Genomic DNA, 20,152 nt, shown 5'->3' with positions numbered 1-20,152 from the left:
ATGCTTTGAATAGCTTGTAATATGTATACCTTTTTTTACAATTATGTTAAAAGCTCTCTTTCAAGTAAACTAGTTTGCAGGTTATTGCAGAGAACTAAATTAGTATGATGTATATTAGGGTGGGCTGATAAGCGTTCCATTACACACGTTTCTGATGACCAACTTGTTTCTCAGTGCAATAACCTTGTTTGTAAAGGTTTGTGTTTGTGAGTTAAAGAGTTGAGGCATACACAAATTTGAAGGTTGTAACCACAATAAAGAGAAAGGAAAAAAAAGTTTATGTGTATATATTTATTTAAAAAATAACATAGGTTGTTGAAGTCAACTACAAAATAATTTTATTCTTAAAGTTTTTTATGTCCAATGTTATTTTATTATATAGAATATATTTAGAGGTTTTAAAAGACATTTTTTAAAGATTGTTTGTCAGCCCACCCTAATGTATATGTTACTTTTCTCAAATAAATAGTTTGCATAAAATGTATTTTATCAAACATGCCATTTTCATATAATTACATACATTTTCATAATACACCAAAATGTAAATAATTTAAAAACGTTACGTGGTAAACAAAACTGTAACAAGATTTAGGTTTAGCTTTGAATATACATTTAAGAAAGCTTATTTTTGTTTGTGATAAGAAAAAAATGTTTTGTTGACCTGTGTAATTTTTTTTTAATGTTTCAATTATTTTATAAAACTAAGAAATGACTTGTTTTGAATAAATCAATAACTTGTGCAAAAATTCTACATCTAGTTATGTATAGGCTCACATATAAACATTTCATTTATAATTTATGATTCTGCATTCTTAATTAGTGTTATTATGTGATTGTCATTTTATTGGTGAAGCCAAAAAAATGGTTTTCATAATTATTTATAGTAAATATATATATATATATATTATTTATAGTAAATATATATATATATATATATATATATATATTATTTATAGTAAATATATATATATATATATATATATATATATATATATATATATATATATATATATATTTATATATATATATGTACATATATGTATGTATTTATATGTATATATATTTATATATACATATTATATTTTGGTAAATATATTATATGCAATATATAATAGTATAGGAGCATATTATATTATTGTTAGTAAATTATTATGGTAATAAATGATACAATTAATTCAGTAAAATAAATGTCAAATTATTTAAGTTACTTATTAAGGCTTTATTTAGTCAGTTGTACATTATGCCCAAGCCAAATCACTGCTCAGCCCAATGTTGTTGATGCCTGGAAAAGTTGCTTGCAAGATGGATTCTGTTTGACATTGTATCGTGATGAGGTTATTTATATACACAAAGATATTCAAACTCTTTTTGAATCACTTAAAGGGTAGGAATAAAATTTTTTATGTATATAAGAAATGTTTGCATGTCTGTTTTGTATTTTACACCATTCATCTGATCCTGAAAAAATTAGGCTTCAACAATCTAAAGAACCATACAAAAAATTAGATAATATTAGAAAAATTTTTGATATGTCTTGAAATTCCCTTTTTTGTTTATTTCTGTTACCCTTTATGTTATTTAATTATGTAGTTAAAAAAAGATAACAGTTTTTCTGTGTTTCAAAAGTTTGAGGGTACTTAATTTTTTTTTAAGTTTTGTGCAATATTTTGATTAATTTTTTATGCAGGTTTAAATTAATTTAATTTATTTTTCTTAATTCAAAATGGGAAAAAGAAAAGAAATTAGTTCTCCTGTAAAAAAATAAATCTTAAAATCAGTTGAATCAAAAACGTCTTGTTGTCAAATTGCACATCACTTTAATGTTTCCAAGACTGCAAATTTTTCAACAATAAATCTCAAGGAACAACCAAGTACAAGAAGCAAACAAGTCAACCGAAAATTATTAATAAAAAAGAGGAAAAATTGCTAGTAAGAATGTCAAAAAAGGATCCAAGAAAATCCATTGTGGCCTTAAAGGCTGGAATATTGAAGTTTTATCAAATTAAATACTCTGTCAACCACCAAATGTTGTCTTCTTAAAGCTTCTTTGTTTGAGAAAAGACCAGCAAACAAACTAATTGTTTCTGTAAAGAATGTAAAGCTCAAGTTGAGTTCACAAAAAAAACGTTTAGATTGGAAGGAAATCAGTTGGCAAAATTTCTTTGGAGTTATGAATCTAAGTTCATCCCATTTGGATTGGATGGAATTAAGTATGTTCGATGTCCTGCAGGTAAGAGATTCAATCCTAAGTATTACCTTTCAACTGTTAAGTATGGTGGCGATGTATTATGGTGTGGGGTTGCTTTAACTGTGAGGGTATTCGACTTATTCTCCATATTGAAGAAATTATGGATCAGTATGTATATAAAGAGATCATCAATGATAAAATGCTTCATCATCCACCAGCAAAAAAATTTGTGTTCTTGAATGGCCATCATAAAGTCCTGATCTCAATCCAATTGAGAATTTATAGGGAACACTTAGGTTGTCAATTGAAAGGTCAAAAACCAACAAAAAAGAATGACTTATTTGTTTTAAATGAATTAGAATGGTCAAAGATTCCATGTTAAAGTCAAGCTAGTAGGCTCAATGATGTGTCGTTGCCAAGCAATGTTGCCAAGCTGTTATTGACTTTGAAGGTTATCCAACAAAATACTGATATTTTGAAATCAAATCTAATTTTTTAAAACCATTTATGTTAATTTTAATGAATAAAACTACAAGTGTCTTTAAATGTTTGAACTGCAGAGAAACCGTTGTTTTTTTTTAGTTACATAATTAAATGTCAGATAAATAATTTTAATAGCTATGATTAATGAAAATTTCAAGAATATTGAATATTAAATGCAAAATAGGTGACTGTCCTTAAACTTTAAGATGCTACTATATAATGTGGCCATCTTTGAACTTCCATCACTTTTTGTGTATTTGAGCTACTCCTTATGGGCTAGAGTTATAAATTAGGTGAAAGAGTGTGGTTTTAAGATTATTTTTTTTGTAGTTTACAGTGGTGAGGTAAAATCCTTCTATCTATTTGGTGAATTCTTTCTATCTTAGTTTTTTTCTATTTTTATTAATAATAAGTTTTATTTATGAATTTATATTTGAAATTTATAATGTTATAAAACTGTATTCATAAAGTTAGTGCAAATTATTTTTAATTATTTTTTAGTTTTTTTGTTTTAATTTATTTTATTCCAGATACTCAAAGCGAGGAAAGGAAGTTCAAGAATATTTGACTTCTTCAATGCAATTCAGGTGTTTTATACTTTTCATAATTAATTTTAAATTTTTTCTTCAAAGTTGCAAGTTACATCTTTAAAAAAAATAAAAAAGTAGCTACTGTAGTATATCTTAACTTGTTATAGTTTATTAAACTATTTAATCAAATATAATAATAATAATGAATATATTATAGTCCTGCTTTCCATCGAGAGCGTAGAAAATATTTGCTAACAGCATTTGATGAAATGATTTTAATATTTCGTGATCAACCTGGCTTGTTTGGGCCTAAGGTATACGATGCCCTTTTGTTTAAAAAGTATACAATGGTTTTTCTGTTACTTAAGTGCACAATGTTTTAACTATGATGATTATGTTTCTGTGTTTAATTTTTATACACCTGGTTACTGCTAAATAAAAAATAAAAAAATAAAAAAAAATTTCAAAAGTTTTGACTAAAAAATGTTTTTATTTTTAAATTTTTCCAGTTATAATAAATTGAATTAAATACTTTTATGATTTTTTATGAGTTATTTTGTTATTTTTGTTTATGAGTTATTTTGTTATTTTTGTTTATGAGTTATTTTGTTATTTTTGTTTATGAGTTATTTTATTATTTTTGTTTATGTGTTATTTTATTATTTTTATACATAAAGTGGTAAGTAGTTAAAAGTTATTATCTTATAAAACAAAAAAAGATAAATTGTTAAATATGACATTTTTTTCCTAATATTATTAAATTAATTATTTAACAGTTTTATTGAATTTTATATCTGCAATTATTTTAGCTCCTTGTTGCATTGACTGCACTTTCTCATGCTCGAGATGAAATACAATGGCTGGTTAAACATAAACATCACCCTCCTCCAAAAGGGAAAAAGGTGGCACTAGATGATTATGATGACAGGTTTTTTCTCTACTATGTCTGTATTGATATTATTCTATGTCTGTATTGAAATTTACATAAATTTTTGTTTATAGTTATTTCTTGATATTAGGACAATGTTATAAGAATATACCAATGTTATGAGAATAGACCTATGCACTTGCACAATATTGAGTTGCAGGGATTATCTTTTTTTGGATATTTTTGAATTTCCGGATGTTTCTTTAAAATTTTATTTTTTCCTGATATCCCAGTTTTCTAAAAATACAAGTTAAAAATATTTTTCTTGTCATCAAATAATTAAAATAGTAAAGGTATTATTTATCAATTACTCTATGCTATATTTAGTTAGTTAAGCATTATTTGTATGTGTGTACAACTAATTTTTTCTCATTTGTATGTGTATATTTATTATTAATTATTTTAACTATTTCACCTAAAAACCTAGTTTAATTTAATTTAAAAATTTTTAAATAAATTATATTAATTTATCAACTCTATTTAAATAAATATTGAAATACTTTTTAATACTGTTATATAAAAGAATGCTTGCCAAAATCAAAAACCTCAATCGATGTATACACACTTAACTGCGCCTACCCATAATTAAATCAATCAATGTATGTGCACTCCACTGTGACTACGGGTATAACAGTTGGTTTATTTGTCGGCATTGATGCACATATTTTTTGAAACTTTGAAAAAAAAATTAAAATTGAAAAAAAAAGTTCTCTATGAAAAATTCGAACCTGTAACCTTACCAGCCTCGCCTCATAATTTTATCATTATAACATTTACATCACTCACCTGGTAATTTACTAATTTGAAAAATTAAAATATTTAAATATTTTTTGCGTGCAAATAATTTTAATATTATGTAAATTTTCTTAGTTGCACAAAATGCATTTTTATTTGCAGAGTTTTCCGGATATTACTTGATAATTTTTTCCAGATTTTTAAAATATGACCAGGATAATCCCTGGAGTTGTTAGAATAATACACATGTTAGCATATCCCTAATTTTTCTGTTTCTTTACTTTTTTTTGTCTTTTTCTTCTTCTTCTTCTTCTTTACTAAAGATGTTAAAGATTTAGGTGTTAAAGAATTAGATAAACATTGTGATATTTTTATTTTTCTTAAATTTTATGTTTCTATTCAGCATGCTTTCAAAGTTGATGTTTGACATAATGGAACTTAGAGGTTGTTAATTACTTTTTTTGTTGTTGTTCTATGTGTGTATATATATATATATATATATATATATATATATATATATATATATATATATATATATATATATATATATATATATATATATATATATATATATTTATATTTATACATATATATATATATTTATATTTATATATTTATATATGTACGTCTCTTTTTTTATTTATTTTATATATATATATATCTTTTTTTTTCTTTCTTTTTTTTTTAATAATTATGTAATTTCTTACGAACAAAATGGTTATTCAGCTAACATGACAATTCACCATGACAAAATAACGATTTGCTTATATATTCAGCTATTTATGTTAAGCAACAACTTTTATGCATTTTAATATTTAAATCGTTTTTTTTATATTTTTTATGCTTAATTTTTTATATCTTTATTTAGATTAAATCAGTTATTGTAAAAAAATGTTAATCTAATTTGTGAAATAATTTAATTTTTTTTGATTTAGAAAAACTGTAAATAAATATGATTTTAAAACTTAAAGTTTAAAATTTAACTTTGTAGGAATGTATAATGGTTTTGCAATACTTCTTAATAAAATAATTCCTTTTTATTTGCAAACTAATTCATTATGTAAAAACATTAGGATTTTATGAAAGCCTCCATCATAGATTTAAATATGTAAAAGCAAACATAAAGCATAAACAAGTATTAGAGAGTTTTGTTCGCTTTTGGAATTAAGACTTTTTGTTTAGGTTTGTAGAACATATGTTTTATTCATGAACAAAAATTGTTTACAAATATCTTATCAGTAGCTTATAAAATATAACTTTAAGTTGTTTAAAATTTTTATTTAAAATTCATTAAATACTTAAAAAACAAAAAAACAAAAGGTAATTGTAAAATTTACAAGATAAAGTATAATTATAATTAATTATACTATAATTATAATTAAATATTGTACAGCTAACAAAAATGAAAATTTTTTATGTGCTTATTTGCTTTTATTAAATGTAGTTATATTGCATTTAATTTAAATAAATATGGAATTGTTAGTTTTTTAGTTTAGACACCCAAACAGTATGAGATTATGTCTGAGTATAGCACTAATATATACATATACATATATATATATATATATATATATATATATATATATATATATATATATATATATATATATATATATATATATATATATATATATATAAATATATATATGGTAGAAACATTTTTGTTAATACTGGAATTAGTAATGAATCTTTTTTGAAATTATTAATGAGACCTTTTTTGAATGGTTCATTAATAATTTAAAATCTTTTTATTTAAAAATACAGCTTCTAACGGGCTCGGATATTTTTCAGCACTTAATATATGACCAGCAATGTCGATCTGCATCAATATCACATATAATTGCTTGTCTCCTTAAAAAAAACTTTTAAAGATGGTTAGATAGTTGCTGTGAATGTATTTTGTCTAAAATCAAGAGATCCTGGATTAAAGCTGGATTTGATGAGTTAACTGAATAAGTTTTAGTTGAAAAAATTTTTTATTTGCACAAGTCTTATTCCAACTTGAAAAAAAATGCAAAACAAGGAACTAGTGGCGATTTGGCTAAACAAAACAAGTTTGAGATTGGAATAAAAAAACATTTTTTCGGGCTAGTAATTCTAATCTCAAAAACGTGATCAGTAAAGATAAAAAAAGATCCCCAAAAGACAAGATTAAAGACTAAAAATTTCTTGATGATCAGGAAGGTCAAAGAAAGTTTGTTATTGGTTCAGAAGATATTATTTATAGAATAAAGTTTATTCAATGCTTTTATTTAACTACTTCAGCTCTTGTTTAACCTCTATACTTTATTCTATTTTCCACTAATTCTAAAATTAAAAACTAATACTAAAATATTTCTATAAAATAGGCAAAAAAAAGTATCAGGAAGAAAAATTGTTCACAGCCTATAAGTTTGGGAGATGATATACCCAAGGTTGAACTTATAGACACAGATCTAAGGGTGGATTCTTCAATTGAATCTGATTTTGATCCATGTGATTGGTATCGTATAGAAGTCTCTGAAAACCCAGACACAGTAATTGCAAAAATTCCAAAATATATTCTTGCTGCTAATATTTCTCTTACTGCCATAGCCTGTGACATATCGTCAAATGTTTTACAGAAGGTAACAAATTCAATTCTATATCAATCAGGTGTTGACCTTAAAGAAGTTAAAAGCAGTCAGTCTACCGCATATAAAAAAATGAAAAAAGAAATCTCCATATCCATGTATAATTCATTTTGACGGCAAGACATTGTTTGAACTAAAAAAACGAAAAATATTAAGAGGGATAGAATGGCTGTTTTAGTTAACATTAATGGAGATTCTTACCTACTTGGAGTACCTCCGCTGGCATCATCCACCAGTGAAGATCAATTTTTTGGTATAATAGAAAAACTAGAGGAATATGCTTCAATAAAACATCATCCAATACTGGGACAAATAAAGGGTCCGTTTCAAGAATATCTAAAGAACTGGATAAATATCTCCTCCAAATAGCCTGTAGACATCATATGAACGAACTAAGAATGCTTCACTTTTGGAAATTAGTGACCAATCATAAAACAAATGGACCTGATAATCCTATTTCCAAAAAATTAAAAACTATTATTGAGGAACCTAATTTTAATTATAATCGAATACAACTCTTACGGTTTGATTGGAATAATGTTAATAGCAATCTTTTAAAGAAGGCAGTTGAGAATTCATTAACATTTTACCGAGCTTACATTGGTAAACCAGGTGTTAATATGTATATATATATATATATATATATATATATATATATATATATATATATATATATATGTATTACTAATTTTCCTGATTTTCAATACAACGAAACATAAATTTTTGAGGGGTAATAAAAAAACCATACAGTTTTAAACTAAAATATAGTCCTTTATATAGTAAGTAAAAAAAAAAGTTTGAAAAAATATATATTTAACCTCTCCCTCAAGAGGTTTGAAAATAACCATTTTTCGGTCATTTTTTCCCTAAATTAATGGTTTTTTTATATGTTTGCCCCAATTTTTTATATATTTGCCCCAAATTTATGGGGTATGGTTTTTTTGGTTTTCAAATTTACTTTTTTTGACTCCCCCTAATATATATATATGTGTGTGTGTGTGTGTGTGTGTGTGTGTGTGTGTGTGTGTGTGTGTGTGTATATATATATATTTGTATATATATATATATATATATATTTATATCATGCGGTAGTGGTGTAGTGGTAAGAGCGCTCGCTTTGTAAGCGAGAGGTTCGGAGTTCGACTCCCACCACGTCCCTGGAAGAACCGCGCTCAACTTAGTTTCTCCGCGCAGCGGCCTTGCTCGGCAAGGTTCGTGTTTCGGAGTTAAAGAGTTGAGAGAGGGTTGTACCACGAATAATGACTAAAAAAAAAAAAATATTAAAAAAAAAAAATATTAAAAAAAAAAAAAAATGAGTATCCTCCTCGACTGTAGTGGCCCCCCTCGGGCCTTGGGGAGGTGAATAATCTAAAAAAAAAAAAAAAATATATATATATATATATATATATATATATATATATATATATATATATATATATTTATATACACACACACACACACCATGGGTTGGTTGTTTTTAAATTTAATAAAAATTAATAAAGAAGACTACAAAAACTTTAAGAACATAATATATATTTTATTTTAAATTGTCTGCCCAAAACCAAACCCTCAGTTGATGCAGCAGCACTCTTTGCATATTTTACCTATTTAAGTCATTTAATATATATACACTATATATATATATATATATATATATATATATATATATATATATATATATATATATATATATATAAATTATGTTAGTGTATTCTACAAACAGAGTGCTCAATGTTCTAAAAGAACAGAGCAATAATAAATTAAATTGGTAAAATATATATATATATATATATATATATATATATATATATATATATATATATATATATAGAACATTTAGAATATATTATATCTTATCCAACAAAAATGGAAATCAGACTTCAACAACTAAAAGAATTTTTAGTTCGATGCAATTACCTAGTAAAAATCATTAATAATGGAAATTTTAAAGCTCAACTACCGGGACCAGCGCCTCAAAAAAGAGAAAAGAACAAAATTACACCTTTTGTAACTGCAAAAATTCTTTGCTATTTTTCTCTTTACTAAAAAAAAGTAGTAAAAAGAAGTACATAAAAAGAATACATATTTACAAAGTTTATTAATTGTCAGTCTAGTAAAGGTATTAATAACACTATTTCTTAACAGTGGGCTATTTACTGAATAACTGGTTATTTTGACAAATCAAAACTGGTACGAGTACAACTAGAAAACGCAAGTTAAAATTGGAAATTATTGATCAAAAATGTGTAATAATATTTAGTTTTTGTAAACATATTAAAGTATAAATTAGACTTGAAAATGTTTGTTTATTCGCTTATTTCTAAAAATTCCTAGCCTGTCTCAAACTTTTTGTCGGTAGTTTATATATGTGTATATATATATATATATATATATATATATATATATATATATATATATATATATATATATATATATATATATATATATATATATATATATATATATATATATATATATATATATATATATATATATATATATATATATATATATATATGGTCAATGTTTTTAAAAGAACAGAGCAATGTTAATCATTAAAGTTTTGTGATTTTGTTTCATCACTAAAGACCTATGAGAAATCTTTCTTGTTTTTGATATCTTTATTGATGAAACACCATGTAAATTAAATCTATGAATTTATATTTATATATGTTTGTTTGCTGTTAGGTCTCTTTTCTAAGTATTCACATGTTATTAAACGCTACTTTATGCAGTATTTATCAGGATTTGATGTGGCAGTTTTAAAGATAATCATTCAAGTATAATTTGATCTTTATTGTTATTGAAGTTTAAAAAATTGAGTTTAAAATGTAAATGTTTTGTCTATTAATTATGTTTTGATAATTTTGTTACTACTTTTATTTGATTTTTTAATTAATTTATTCATTTTTTGTGTTATATTTTTATAAACTTTATATGTATTTTTTATATTGTATAGTTTGTATTTGCTTTATTGCTATGTTTATACTATGTTGCAACAAATGCTTTGTTACAACATTTAGTTTATGCTATAATGTATTGTTATTCGTTTTATATTCTAAACTTGAAAATGTTACTACTGCTTTTTTCAAGCGTATATCAGTTTGTCCTGAGGATGAATCAATGATTATGACAGATTTTGTTGAAGCTTTGTCATCACCTGATATAAAACAAGGTATGACCTGATGGCATATCTATCTAGGTGTCTCAGTATACTTATTTCTTTATATGACAAATATTGCTGTTCAAAAATACTTGTTTTTAAAAATTTAAATTGTTTTGTGAACAATGTTTTTAACAATGTAAATTAACAATGTTTAGGTGATGCAAGTGTCATGCCAGATTTTCGTGGCTTAAGATTAGATTGGATGCGTTTGCAAGTAAATTAATTTAATCTAAGTTTGTATGTACACACACACATATATACAATGAACAAAAACAATTTTTTATTGAACCCTGAGTTTCATGCTTGTCAACAATCATCAGCTTTTGTGTATAATTTATAATGTAAAACCATTTAAAAATTGAATAATTGTTTAGTAATTTTGATAATTTATAGCACTCTCAAATGTATAAGCATGGCTTATATTGATATAATGAGTTTTTATTACAGCAAATAAAAAACATTTTTGTTTTCAGTATTTTTTTCTTCTTTTTCTGAAAAATTGGTTGGATTTAAATCAACATTTTAAAATTTTAAGCATGCAAAATCATTGATCATCATTGTATTTAGATAGTTGTTACCCCAAAGCTAAACACTCTTTTTGTGTCTTTATTGTTAAAATGTTTTTATAAGGTGATATAATTTTTATAGACATACACAAGCGTACGTGGATCTGTCCCTGAATTAAAAGATAACAAAGATCTTGCAATGCTTATGAACACTATATCTCTTCACACAAAACTTGTTGACTCTCAAGATTCTATTCTTAATGAAGTTTCAGATTTATCATTGCTTTGGTAAAATTTTTTAATTATTATCAACATTGTTGTAAGCAAATCAGTTTAATTGATATACCAAATGATGTAGAATTTAGGCATTAGTGTTAAAAGGGTTTGGTAATATTAGCAATTTTTGTTAATTTTGATATATATTGTATGTTACCATATTTGTGTATTATGTTTTTAACCTTTTTATTTTATATTTTTATTTTCTATTATTTAAATTGATGCTTGTCTTACAATATTACATTTGTTACAGTTGGTTTAATTATAAGTATTTATTTTTTCATTAGTTTCTATCCTAGGCTTTTTCTTTTCTAGCTTCTACCCTAGTCTATTTCATGATAGTTTTCAAAGTTGTCTAAACAATGTGCATTTAATAAGGTATCTGGTTTTATTACGTTATTTTATTTAAATTGAGTTTTTTTTTAACTTATATTTTTTATTGTATAATTTTTTTCTGAATAATTTTGTGTATTAGTATTCGAATTGCTTACTAACTGCAATGATTAAGTATAAATTTATAAGTTTTTATAAAATTTGTTTTATTTTCTACTAGCTTTTTCTACTTATTATTTTTTTATTAAAAAAAAAATATATTTTATTTTTTAGGTACTCAATTGCTTATCCACTTGTTTGCTCAACATTTCTTAATAGTACACATAGCATGTGTCCTGAAGAAGTAAGTTCTAATTGTTGCAGATGAATAATCAAAATTTGTAAAAAAAGATATTGAAAAAATCCATTTGTCTTTTCTCAATACTAAAAGTATTTGTAGAAAACTTTTTTCAATGGATGTACAAGAATACAAGCATATATACTTTTTTATGTATCTTAGCTGGTAAATTCATATTGTTAATAATTTAAACTAAGAAAAGGTAAAACTTATACCAATCATTATACCAATAAAGTTATACCTATCACTTACTGTAGAGAAGTTGATCAATGTGTCTCACCATCAAGTTTTTAACTATTAGCAAAATGGTCTTTATTAAGTTGTTGTTTTAAAAAACTGTTCTGCTAAAGCAGTTAATCATTTAAAAAGTTTTTGTAAACAAAGTGAACAGTTCTAAGTATATACACTTCAGCTTAGTAGAATGATTAGAAAATTTTTTGTTTCTTTTCAATAAACATGTTTTAATTTCCAGTTTAAAACATTTTAGATTTACAAAAAAAGTTATCGATTTACCTAAATGATTACACCTAATTATTTATATTTATAGCGCCACTTGATTGGTGATCGCAGCCTAGTGGCAGTCAATTCATTTTTGGATGCCATTTCTTTTAAAGCAACTCATTTTATTAGTCAGTTCTGTGAAGAGCATTTAAGACTGTCAAGACAGGTATTTATTTTGTATTAATAAGTTGTATATTTAAACACACCACAAAAAGAACAACAGGAAAATAGGGTTTGAAACTCTTAAAGTTCAAACTTATTTTTGAACCATAGTCGTATCCTTCATATATATATATATATATATATATATATATATATATATATATATATATATATATATATATATATATATATATATATATATATATATATATATATATATATATATATATATGTTTATAATTGTTAATACGATTATAAACAAGTATATATATATATATATATATATATATATATATATATATATATATATATATATGAAGGATACGACTATGGTTCAAATATTCAATATATATATATATATATATATATATAAAAACTTATTTAAAGGAAAAAGAAAAATAAACATACCATAAACTAAAAAGAGAAACAAATTAAAGGATAAAATAAATAATAAACCAGGGAAAATAAAAGCCAAAAACTAATATATTTTTTATTTTAGAAACGTCTCAATTAATCGTTCAAACATATTTAATTTAAACTGTTTCAATTAATAGTTTAAAGCTTATAATTTTTCCTATATTGCCATGTTGATGAATAATTGACATTTAATCTGCATTGCTCAAGGATTTAAATCCTACTAACGGGTAATTATTTCTAAATGTTTTATTTGCTATGAAGACAGCAAATAAAACATTAAAAATTTTTTTAAATAATCAAGTTTCAAAACTAATAGGTTTTATCGTGCATAAGATAGATGTGAAGAGGTTAAGGCTATTGCTCTCAACATTTCCTAACTCTTTGATAAAATTTGGCGTGCTGGTCTTCTCCATAAGCTCTCTTCTTACTATGTATCAGGTAACATCTTTAAAATTATTGAATCCTCCCTTATCAATTGTAATATAAAAGTTGTCCTCAACAGACAGCACTCTTTTTCATTTCCTGTAACTTCAGGGATTTCTCAAGGTTCTATCCTTGGCCCTATACTTTTTTTAGTTTATATTAAGGATCTTCCAGAAGTTCTCACATCTATAGTTGTATTGTTAGCTAATAATACTACCATTTATTCTTGTCTTGATATGAAGCCAACACTCTCTGATTGCTTGGAAGAGGCATTTGAGCTCGAAAAGAATTTCACTTCTGCTTTTTCTGACACTTTTTTACTCCAGATTCTATTCTTTATCTCTATAAATCTCAAATCCGTCCTTGTATGGAATACTGTTGCCATATCTGAAGCAGATCTTCAAATGATGCTATTTATCCTTTAAAGAAGGTGTAAAAACGTATTGTAAACATAGTTAGACCTGCTCTTGCATCCAACCTTCAACCATTGTCACATTGTTGTAATGTTGCTTCACTTTCTCATTTCTATAAATACTATAAAGGGCGCTGCTCTAAAGAGCTAGCATCTATTGTGCCATCCACTAAAAGTCTTTCTTGTGTTACTAATCATTCAAATAAATCTCATCTTTTTGCTGTAACTGTTCCTTAGTTCTCCAAAATTTTTTGTCTAGTTTTATTCTTGGTGCATCAGTTCTTTGGAGCTTGCTCCTTTCATCTTGTTCTCCTGATTTATATAATTTGCAGTCTTTTAAGTTTTCTAATAATCGTTATTTTGCTTCATAAAATTCATCATTTCTCTTCCAGTAACTTTCAGCTCTAAAAGTTGGTTGCTTGCAAGTGAAGATGTTTAAAATATATATATATATATATATATATATATATATATATATATATATATATATATATATATATATATATATATATATATATATATATATATATATATATATACATATATATATATATATATATATATATATATATATATATATATATATATATTTATTTATTGTTATATTTTTTCATTAAGTTAACGTTTTTAAATGAAATTTCGCGTAAGCGTGTCAAATTATACTAAAATTATGAAAAACAAAACAAAAATTCTCTTTTGGGAGTAATAACTCAAAATTTTGCTAAAAGAATGGAAATGATTGGCTCGAAAGTAATTGGACAAACTATATTCTAACAGGGTTGATATGACTTAGACTGTTTTAACTTTTTCTGAAGGCAGATTTTTATAAAAACATTTAATGATCAATAGTTTGCAATGGAACATAATAAATATTTAAGCGAGGCAGTGAAAAAGTTGACTGTACAAGCATCTAATAAGAATAAGACGGTGCGACAAATTTCAATAGATATGAACATTCCGCGATAAACTGTTGGTTAGACATTAAAAGTTTTTTAACGAAGGAGTCTTTTTCAAGTTTCAACTAAGTCAGGACGCCTGAAATCAACAACTTTTTGCCAGGATAATGTTGTAGTAAGATCGTCAAAGGCAGATCTGCGCAAGAGTGCTAAAGAAATTCATAGAAAATTACACAGTCACATCAAATTTCTTGCTTTTATGCAATAGTAAAGTGTCACTTAATACAAAACAACCTTTTTGGCTGTCTTCCTGTTAAAAAACTTTTAGTTTTTGCAAAAAATTGTAGAGCACAGTTAAAATTAGCTAAAGAACATCTAAATTAGACAGCAAACCAATGGTCAAAAATACTATGGAGTGATGAGTCAAAATTTAATATGTTTGGTTCTGATGGTATTAAGTATGTTCGACGTCTAATAGGTCTTTGAAATGATATTATGACCAAACCATTACTGAACCACCACCATGCTTTCCTTTAGTAAAGCATGTTGGTGGTTCAGTAATGGTTTGGTCATGTTTTAGCCGTGATTGAGTAGGTCCAATCTACCAAGTGCAAGGCATTATGGAGCAAAACATGTATAAAAGAATAATCAAAGATATAATGCTGCCACATGCTAAAGACAAAATTTTGTGTGGTCGGACTTTCCAACTTAACAACGATCCAAAACACACCTCCAAGCTCGTCATGGAATTTTTGACTCAAAAAAAAGTTCATATCTTGGAATGGTCATCACAATCTCCGGACCTGAATCCAATCGAATATCTTTGGTAACATATTGAGAGAAAAATTAGTGTTTGGAAACCATCTAATCAGCATGATTTGTTTGAGTTGATTAAGCACACTTGGGAGGAAATACTAATTGATGTTTTAATTAATTTGGTTGATTCAATCCCACATAGATGTAATGATGTCGTTGCGGCAAAAGGTTTTCTAACGAAGTACTAGGATTATGCACAGATTATATGCATTATGTAACACTATCTAACAATTATATATATATTTAACAGAAATCTTCATAAAAAATGCTGAAAATTTATCCTTTGTTAAGAATGTTTTTTTTTTTAAACAACGTATTTAGTTTGTCCAATTACTTTTGAGCCAATCATTTCCATTCTTTTATTTAAATTTTGAGTAAATACTCCCAAATTTAGATTTATGTTTTCTTTTTCATAATTGCAGTATAATTTGACATGCTTATGCAAAATTTCATTTAAAAATGTCAACTCGATAAAAAAATATAACCAAAAAGGTGTTTGTCCAATTACTTTTGGATGCTACTGTATATATACAGTACTGTGAATAAGTTTTAAACTACTTATATTTTTTCAAAAAATCCTGGAGAATTCTTCTCTAATATTTAAGTTTACAAACTTTTAAAAGTCAAACTTCATAAAAAGCTTTTAATATTTACAATGTCCTTTTTTTGGCTCAATCCCTGCCAATATTCGCCGGGGAATAGATTCATAACGTTCCCCGGTGAGCCCCCTATTTTGATCAAATTACCTACTCCAGATAAACATGATAACAAGATAAACAGCCCCAAACTTGTAAAGAGCCTCCTTCACGTTTAATAGTAGGGTTTAAACACTCAGGCTGATAGGCTTCTCCAATTCTTCTTCAAACATATTGGCGTCTTTTTGTTCCAAAAATTTCTCATCGGTGTACAGAACCCGATTAAACATTTCCTGGGGCCAATTGTTGTGTTGTTTTGCATATTTAAGTCGTTTTTTCTTTTTTGCTATGCTGTAATAATGGTTTTTGAATTGCAACACACCCTCTTAATCCCGATTTAAATAGGTGCCGTCGAATAAAAGAAGAGCTGACATTTTTCCCAGTTGCTGTGTTAGTGTCTATTGCCAGCTTGGTTGATGCTTTTTTTGTATTTCTTAAAGATAGGGTTTTTTAATATTTATTGTCACCTTTTGTTAGCTTAGGAGGTCCACCACTTTTCTTTCTATCTTCAAGGGAGCCAGTTTCTCTAATTTCTGTAACAGCATTCTTCGAATATCCTGTTCTGGATGTAGTTGTTATGATGCATTGTTTTAATAAATAAACAAACAAATCTTTCATGTTTCTGCATCAATTTTGTTTATTTATTCAAAATAATGTATTCTTTCAATTTTTCTTATATATTATTAAACTTAGGTACACTTTAAAAAATTTACATAGGAAAAAAGTTGTAAATTTGTCTAATTATACAAGTGGTCTAAAACTTATTCACAGTACTGTGTGTGTGTATATATATATACATATAAATATATATATATATATATATATATATATATATATATATGCATATATATATACATATATATATGTACATACATATATATATATATATATATATATATATATACATATATATGTACATATATATATATATATATATATATATATATATATATATATATATATATATATATATATATATATATATACACATACATACATACATTTATATATATATATATACATATATATATATGCATATATATATATACATATATATATATATATATATATATATATATATATATATATATATATATACATCAGGCCTTGTTACGAGATAGCAAAAACGCGTAACGCATTTCTAAGTTACTCAACTCATCAAATATATTTTGCATCGTTAGAAGTTCTATTGCGTCACTTGCGTCTTTTCAAGTACCGCATTGTAATTAAAGTTATTTTATTAACGCGTTAAAAATCATACAAACAGTTTGTTTTTTTCTCACTATAACAAAAATTACAAATAAAATCTAAGTTCTTATATAAAAAATTATTTTATTATTTTTTTCAAATATGAACTAAATTTTACTTTGAAAAAAATATTTTTTTCATGAAACGTAAAATAATGTTTGTTTATTTTCTTATGATTTTTATGTTTATTTTCTTATGATTTTGGTTTTTGGTTATTTTATTAACTGTTAATACATTTTTTCTTATTTAATATATGAACTCATTTTAATGTTTTTAAACAAGAAAGAGTTGTTTTTTTTTGTTTATCAGTTACCGATAACATATTCGTGATCATAATTTATTTTTATAAATTAAACGAACGTCATTAAAACTTTACGTTATTGAATTAACAGTAAACAAAATATCTTATTAATAAAATATTTACATCAAAATAAATCGTGCATTTTTTAAACTGTTATGACTAAAAATAAATTTTATATTTAAAAGAAATTTATATATTTAATTCCTTAAGATAAAACTTAAAACACCTAATTTTTTTAACTAATTTTTAACAACAACAAAAAAATTATTTAACAAACTGTTTCTTTAACAAAAAATCTATTAGTTTACAATTGCGGTTAAATACTTACGACTTTATTTCTTCTGAATAAACGTCACGTTAACGACAATCAAAAGATAATTTAAATATTCTAAAAGATATAAGTTTTTGCGTAGCGCAAAACTGCTGAACGCGTAGACAAATCGCCTTTTCGCAAGCAAAATGCGAGCTGTGTAGCGCTTCTTAACAAGGCCTGTATACATATGTATATATATATATATATATATACATATATATATATATACATATATATATATATATATATATATATATATATATATATATATTTATATATGTATTTTTGTATGTATGTATGTATAAATGTATATATATATATGTAAAAAAAAAACCCTACTGTAACTTTAATCATAATTTAACCTAATTGATTGCACTGTTATTGGGAGTAAATTTGGATTTATCAAGATACCATTTTGTTCTAATCAATTGATTTCCTAAATTGAAATACTTAGATTCTTATCTTGGAACATCTTGCTTTTTTTAAAAATAATACTCAGTAAATCAACAGAAATCAATAAAAAATTATTTTTATCTTTACAGGGGCAATTTAAGCAACTCATTCAAAATTTATCATAAGACTAAAGTTGCTGAATTAAAAGAAGTTCTCCAAATAATAAATGATATAAAAGCTTCAACTCTAATAACATTTTTTATTTTTTTAGTTAAAAATTACTAAATAAAATATTATTTTCAAGGTTTATGAATGTAACTATTTTTAAATTGTGCCACAAATATTTCTTTAACCCTCTGTTTTTATCACTGATTAAGTAAGGAAAAATTTTTAGTTTAGTAAAAAGATTAAAGTTTTATAGTTCTGTAAAAGGCTAAAAAAAATAGGTAATTTCAATGGGGCAAAATGGGCCTCTTCAAAATTTTGACTAGGCTTCGAAATTTTTTAAAACTATGTAGTTATACATTTATAATGGTTCTAGTTTAATTGTAATTTTATTCAATCAAACTGACACATAAACCTACATAATTATAGTAGCTTTTATATAGTATTATTGGCTTCCTTACTAGTACTATTGCATATTATTTTAGACTTTAGACCTATGACTTGGTATAAATTATATTTAGCCTATAAATTTTTATAGGTTTTAGGATTATTTTATTTAAGTCTACATTATTACATAAGTACCTCATTTTGCCCCAAGCATGGTGTAAAATGTATTAGTGTACTTTTTTTTTAAAGTTCAATAAATTAAAAAATTTACATTTTATGATGTTCTCGCTTTGCTGCAATGCAGTCAATGTTGTATTATAGATTTTGATAATTTTTGTTACTCTAAATGGGCTTTTTTCTTAAGTACTCCATTTTACCAGAGTTGCCTATATATGTGTGTGCAGGGCTTGTGATGAAGCGAAGCGATTGCGCCGCGCTTGTAAAACACGCTCATAAACAGTTTTTTAAACCTTCTAGGGGTGATAAACAACACTCGCTCAACTTATAACGGGAGTATAAAATCACACTCGTTCAAATGTTTGGGACGGAAAAAATAATAAGTTTTTATATAGTTTTTTTTATAAAATATTTGTTATTAAATTTTTTAGGTAATGATAAAACTTGTTGATTTAACAGTAAAACTCTGTCTTCCTTATACTTATATCCTTATACGAAGTACTTATATAAAATATAAGCATATGTCACTTGCTTTCTGTTTTGCTGTTTTGTCAGCATTTTTCCATTTTGCACTAACATAATGAATGAGCAGTTTGAAGTCGTTACAGCTAATTTTAATAATGGAATGTTAACTATTTTAACCAAGTGCGCGTGGAAACACAATGTGAATATAAAAATGTGCAAATGAAATGGGAATAGAAAATTAGGAAATAAATATAAGAAAGTTTAAGCTCCTGAATATTTTTAATATT

The 20,152-nt window shown here is 25.0% G+C and overlaps 1 protein-coding gene across 2 annotated transcripts in view; it reads left to right on the top strand.

The window, feature by feature from the left end:
- Positions 1 to 20,152, top strand: part of LOC101241352 (nck-associated protein 1 homolog) — an 85,019-nt gene that overhangs the window by 32,472 nt on the left and 32,395 nt on the right. Inside the window, exons 9-20 of one of the 2 annotated variants that reach the window (XM_065792408.1) lie at positions 1,228 to 1,384; positions 3,202 to 3,258; positions 3,419 to 3,515; positions 4,011 to 4,129; positions 5,268 to 5,308; positions 10,165 to 10,256; positions 10,570 to 10,651; positions 10,798 to 10,856; positions 11,291 to 11,436; positions 11,740 to 11,802; positions 12,031 to 12,100; positions 12,642 to 12,761. In XM_065792408.1, the coding sequence (XP_065648480.1) occupies positions 1,228 to 1,384; positions 3,202 to 3,258; positions 3,419 to 3,515; positions 4,011 to 4,129; positions 5,268 to 5,308; positions 10,165 to 10,256; positions 10,570 to 10,651; positions 10,798 to 10,856; positions 11,291 to 11,436; positions 11,740 to 11,802; positions 12,031 to 12,100; positions 12,642 to 12,761 (1,103 nt within the window). Of the gene's footprint in view, positions 1 to 1,227; positions 1,385 to 3,201; positions 3,259 to 3,418; positions 3,516 to 4,010; positions 4,130 to 5,267; positions 5,309 to 10,164; positions 10,257 to 10,569; positions 10,652 to 10,797; positions 10,857 to 11,290; positions 11,437 to 11,739; positions 11,807 to 12,030; positions 12,101 to 12,641; positions 12,762 to 20,152 lie in introns of both variants that reach the window. The other variant, XM_065792409.1, reaches the window with a different exon arrangement.

Source organism: Hydra vulgaris, chromosome 03 (genome assembly GCF_038396675.1).
Source record: "Hydra vulgaris chromosome 03, alternate assembly HydraT2T_AEP".
Taxonomy (NCBI): domain Eukaryota; kingdom Metazoa; phylum Cnidaria; class Hydrozoa; order Anthoathecata; family Hydridae; genus Hydra; species Hydra vulgaris.
This window is presented reverse-complemented; position numbering and strand designations above follow the sequence as displayed.